Here is a 5,994-nt window from a genome sequence, read left to right on the forward strand (position 1 = left end):
CTATTTCCTGATTTTGTCTATATTTTTTAAGTTCTTCATTTCATTGTTGAAGAATGATTTTAGGACATTTCTTAATCCAACCTTCACTTTCTCATTCCTAAGACCATAAATGAAGGGATTCAACATGGGAGTCACTATTGTGTTCAGCACAGTGCCCATTTTGTTAAAATCAAGCACATTTCCTTTGGTTGGACGGACATAAATAAAGATAGAACTCCCATAATATAGAGTGACCACAGTGATGTGAGATGCACAGGTTGAGAAGGCTTTCTGACGACCTTGTGCTGAAGGTATTCTCAATACAGCAATAATAATATACATGTAAGATACAGTGGTTACAAAAAGTGATCCCAAGAGTAATATACAAGAAGTCCCAAAATCAATATTTTCAGCTAGCAATGTGTCACTACAGACCAGTTTGAGTAAAGGTGCACTGTCACAGAAGAAGTGGTTAACAATATTTGGGCCACAGAATGGTAATCCAGCTGTCACAATGCTGGGGATTAAAATAATCATGAAACCACCAACCCATGAACCCAATAAAAACTGGAAACAAGTCTTATTGTTCATAATCAAAGTATAGCGTAGTGGGTAACAAATTGCAAGATAGCGGTCTATGGACATGACAGCCAATATGAAAAATTCAGTAGATCCCATCAGAAAATAGAAGAATGATTGGGTAAGACAGCCCACAAAGGAGATTGTCTTCTTTCCTGTGATCATATTTATTAGCATTTTAGGCACTACAGTTGATGTGATCATGAGTTCAAGAAATGAGAGGTTACCCAATAAAAAATACATGGGCAACTGAAGACCGTGATTGGCCACCACTAATACAATTAACGTGACATTTCCTGAAATGGTTAATGCATATGCAAAGAAGAAAACAATGAAGATGACAATGTCAACTGAACGAATGGTGTGAAATCCCAGGAGAATGAATTCAGATACAACAGTTTTATTGACCAAATTCATACTTTGATTAATCTTATGCTCTTCATTAACAAATAGTGCAGTAAAATAAGAGACAAAGAGAGGAAAAAAAGAAGTGATGGAGAAAAAAATGAACTATTAGTCAGATCCACAATTGACACATCTGTAAAAATGAAGAATTAGGTAGATTAGTAACCAATAGATGCATCAAGCAAAGTTATTTATAAGATTACATATTCAGATTAATCATGTGGTTTCAATATCATACACTCAAGCCATTGCTTGAGAAATTATCAGTTTTATTTTCAGGTAAAGGTATAGCAATAAATTCATTTTGTTTTATATGTTAAACAAAGTGAAGACTTGCCTGCAAATGTGTTTTTTAAAGAGGAGCATGAAAAGGAGCCATCTAAAGTTGGTCCAGGGTTCAAGAGCCAGGTCAAGGTTGTCAGTAAGTCCAAGTGTCAAAGATTCAAGAGTGAAATGCATAAACAGGGATCACATCTGAGCTAGCCATTGTTTTCAGCAATGAGAACAGAGATGACCAAGTCTCTTATATAGGCTGCAGTCAAGTGTCACTCCTTGGAATGTTGCTGCAATCAACTGTCACTAACTGGAATATTTACTCTTTTGCCTGGCAAATAACTTAATACAATCTCTGTTTTGCTCTCCTTTCTACAGGTCCCTCTGCATTACTATATATATAATGTTCAAGGCTAAAAGTTGCCACAGATTTTAGATGTGGAAAATGAAATAGAGAAGATAGTTTGCTTTTCAGACAGAAATCCATAAATTTCTGTTGGATAAAATAAGTAAATGTTGGCTCATGGATTCATAACTCTACAATTTAGATTTTACTGAAAACACTCACTTTTAATGGGAGACCAATGATCATGCTTCATTATTTGCTTTTGTTCAAAATTAAATTCCTATGTATTAAAAATAATTTCTAGGAAATGACAAAAGTTTGTATGATTGACTCTTATATATTTATATGTATATCAGATAGAGTATCATCTGTTTGACATATTATGGTGTTTGTATGTATAATAATTGATTATGGATATGAAATTATAAATGGCAATTAAGTTAATAAGCTGATTGACTGCTTTATCCAAATTGTGATATTGAATGAAGAGAGATTATTCATGCAATATATACATTTAATACACACTAAACCAGAACACACATCACCTTCCCCCCTTATTTAATTCTGTCTATGTAGACTAATCCTAACCCTATGTGGACCAAAAACTTGTGAAACTATCCAGGACAGTGGCTGCTGCATTAAATCCTAAATGATTCTAAACAACAGTTCAAACTGAAAAGATTAAAATTAGTTATTAGCTGTCTGTAAAAAAAACATTAAGGTATAAAAATATGAATTAAAATTGTAAAATTAATAGAGAATGAGTTTGTATCAGCATAGTGGCAATTATTCCTACTGACCTTCAGTAATACAGCAAGGAAAAATAATAGGATCAGCACTGAAAATCTTTTTTTTTAATTTTTTCATCTTCAAAATCTTTAACAGATCAAATGAAATGGCATATTAATGGATCTTAATTCTAAAGAAATGAGAAATCCACTGATTCTCATTATCTTTATGTTAAAGCTTTTTAAAGAAAATGCTTACTATTAATATGTATTGAAACTCCTTAGAAAAATAGTTATACTTTAAGCATTCTTGCCAAGTGCTGAGTGTAATTAAGGAACAATTTAATACCATTCTGCAGTAACACATGCGTAGGAATATTTACAAGTGATATTCTTACCATCTAAAACATTTTTCAAAAATAAGCTTCTGCACTTTCTTAAAGTATTGCTGACAGCAAACCTATAATTATTGTTTCTTTCTTATATGCCTCATTTACATTTGCCAAAAATATCAAACTATCCTTTGAGTATTAATTAGGACACTGCTGCCAGGACTTTAAGAGACTACAAATAGGGAAATACTGCTTGTATTGCATAAATACTATACACTGCATAAAACTATTATTTTATTATTATTATTAGTTTAATTATTTTTATTTCTTTTTATATTGTGCTTTTATGTCTTTGTAAACTGCTTTCAGTCACTACTTGTGAGTAGGCAGCAAAACAAATTTTATAAATGAATGAATAAAGGAATAAGTAAATAAGATAATTTATTCTAGTAGATGTCAATGTTTTTCAGAAGTCCAGTACAATATGTGTTCTGTGATCACTCAGAATGAATATTTAGACAACTTAATCCATTTATTTATATTTAGGTGTTGGTCACTTTTGCCCTAAATTGTATGAATGCAATATAATTTCACTTTTAAGAAGGTTTTTTTTTTTGCATTGCATAAATCGTCTGATGATTAAATGACTTGTTTGTTATACTGATGCAAAATACATTTAAAAGATCATCATTATGTTCACATGCAGTGTCATATTAAGCCATCCAGGATAAACATTCAGGAACTTCTTTAATTTTAGCATTCTCTTGCCAACTGTGATAATTAACAGTCAAACTAAGTCAGAACATCTGATGGCAGTTTTAATCTTAAAAGAAATATGGATAATGGATCAAATACATCTTTAGCTGTTGAGACACTTATAACAATTCTAAGAATCAATAGAAGACAATAATAACATATTTTAAAAATAATCATTTTCTGTAATGCACACAATATATTTTGTTATTAATTTAGAACAACAATTCCTAAACTTTTTGCTATCACATCTTCCTTTAATATAATCTTAATGTACACAATTCTCCCCAAAATTCAAAATGAACACAAATGAACAATGCAAACAATAGAATGAAACTTTGGAAAAGTTGGACTTATTAAAACAATTTAGAATTGTAGTCATTTAGAATTATTATATGGGAGTCATAATAATTTAATTAATCAATTTGCTATTAGTCCAGCCTTTCTTAAAGACACCTCAGTTTTAAGAGATCGGACAATCATTTGTCTGAAATAGAAATGAATGTAAAGAATTCTTTATTGGCCAAATGTGATTGGACATACAAGCAATTTGTCTTTGGTGCATATGCTCTTAGTGTACATAAAAAGACAAGATATAGTCATCAAGAATCATATGGTATAGCACTTAATGATAGTCATAGAGTACAAAAAAGCAATCAAGAAACAATATCAATATAAATTGTAAGGATACAAGCAACAAAGGTACATTCCTGCAGTCATAAGTGGGAGGAGATGGGTGATAGGAATGATGAGAAGACTAATAGTAATAGTAATGCAGTCTTAGTGAATGGTTTGACAGTGGTGAGGGAATTATTTGTTTAGCAGGGTGATGGCGTTCAGGAAAAGAAAACTGTTCTTGTGTCTATGTGTGCAGTGCTCTATAGTGTCGTTTTGAGGGTATAAGTTGAAACAATTTATGTCCAGGATGTGAGGGATCTGTAAATATTTTCATGGGCCTCTTTTTGACTCATGCCATGTAGAGGTCCTCAATGGAAGGCAGGTTGGCAGTAATTGTTTTTTCTGAAGTTCTGATTATCCTCTGAAGTCTGTGTCTGTCTTGATGAGTTGCAGAAATAGTATAGGTTTCCTGCCTGAGAGGCAGTGGATCTCCAAGGTCCACTCCAGCTCTGTTATTCTATTCTATTCTATTCTATTCTATTCTATTCTATTCTATTCTATTCTATTCTATTCTATTCTATTCTATGCCAGTATATCTTGTGTCAATGATTTTGTCTGGTTAATTATACATTGCATGAATAATGATTTTGTTTTGTCTCTTTTTGATCTTCTTCTAGTACTGTACCAATCTGATATTCATATTTATTTATTTTTGCTAACAATTGCTAATATTTTTTTATTTTAATTTATATAATTTTATATAATTTTGAAAGCATAGTGTGATTTATATTTTTTTCTTTAATTTTGTCTTTAGTATGACTTGTCCAATGCATTTATTCCAAAGGCTCTTCTTAATGATCCTATGACTTCCTTATTTCTAAAGCTATATATTATAGGGTTCAGCAGTGGATTGATAACAGAATAAAATATAGAAATTAGCTTATCATTCTCTGCTGAGTGACTGGATTTTGGCTTCATATACATGAACATCCCTGTCCCATAATAGATTATCACCACTGTCAAATGAGAAGAGCATGTTGAAAAGGTTTTCCATCTGCCACTAGTGCTGTGGATCCTCATTATTGCACCAATAATATAACCATATGAAATCAGAATCAAGATAAAGGGCAGCATTAGAGTGCCTAGGCTCCCAACTAACATTAATAATTCATTTAATGAGGTATCAGTGCAAATCATGTGCAGTAAAACAGGAGCCTCACAGAAAACATGGTTAATGACATATGGGGCACAAAGTGGGGGCAAAGAAAGGTAGAGTGGGACAACAGAAACTAGAAAGCTAACAATCCAAGAAGCAGCTAAAATTCGAATGCAGGTTTGGGAATTCATTATCATGGTGTAACGCAGGGGGTGACATACTGCTAAAAAGCGGTCAAAAGCCATCATAGCCAGGATAATACATTCTGCTGCTCCCATGAAGAGAGAGATATATGTTTGTGCCATGCACATGTGATAGGATATTATTTTCTTGGTCAATATCATGTTGGACAACATTTTGGGGACCACAGCAGTGGTATAGCAAAGATTAAGAAATGCCAGATTTTGAAGGAAAATGTACATGGGAGTCTGCAAATGTGGATCTGTAGCAGTAAGGATAATGATACCAATATTTCCAAGCAGGATAAGGAGATAGATGAAGAGGAAGGTGGCAAAAAGCACAGGCTCCAATTCGGGGTGATCTGAAAACCCCAAAAGAACAAATTCCCAGACTTCAGTTTGATTCATTTGGTTCATTGTATTCCATTGACTGCAGTTATCGAGGAAACTTGTAAAATAACAAACAAAAAAAGGTCAGCCTGAAAAATAAAGAATTTGGTATGATTGGGGAGGGAGCTACCATTATGGATCCCAAAAATAACCAAAGCATTAATTAATGGAAATATTTTCTTCAGTACATGGTTATACAAATTGAATGTGCCTTTGAACACTGTAGAGTCATTCGATATCCTGATTGTTTCCATTC

At 32.6% G+C, this 5,994-nt stretch overlaps 2 protein-coding genes across 2 annotated transcripts; both read right to left on the bottom strand.

Annotated features, from left to right (window-relative positions):
• Positions 1 to 975, bottom strand: LOC309401442 (olfactory receptor 6M1-like; the record flags this gene model as incomplete). Its single annotated transcript, XM_081970508.1, has 1 exon — positions 1 to 975. The coding sequence occupies one exon, from the start codon at positions 973 to 975 to the stop codon at positions 1 to 3; it is 975 nt and encodes a 324-aa protein (XP_081826634.1).
• A 3,848-nt stretch (positions 976 to 4,823) lies between these two features.
• LOC309401443 (olfactory receptor 2G3-like) lies at positions 4,824 to 5,765 on the bottom strand (the record flags this gene model as incomplete). Its single annotated transcript, XM_081970509.1, has 1 exon — positions 4,824 to 5,765. One exon carries the CDS (start codon positions 5,763 to 5,765, stop codon positions 4,824 to 4,826), a length of 942 nt encoding a protein of 313 aa, XP_081826635.1.
• Positions 5,766 to 5,994: the final 229 nt, after the last annotated feature.

This window comes from Natrix helvetica (assembly GCF_964273705.1).
Source record: "Natrix helvetica genome assembly, chromosome: Z".
In the NCBI taxonomy this organism is placed as follows: Eukaryota; Metazoa; Chordata; class Lepidosauria; order Squamata; family Natricidae; genus Natrix; species Natrix helvetica.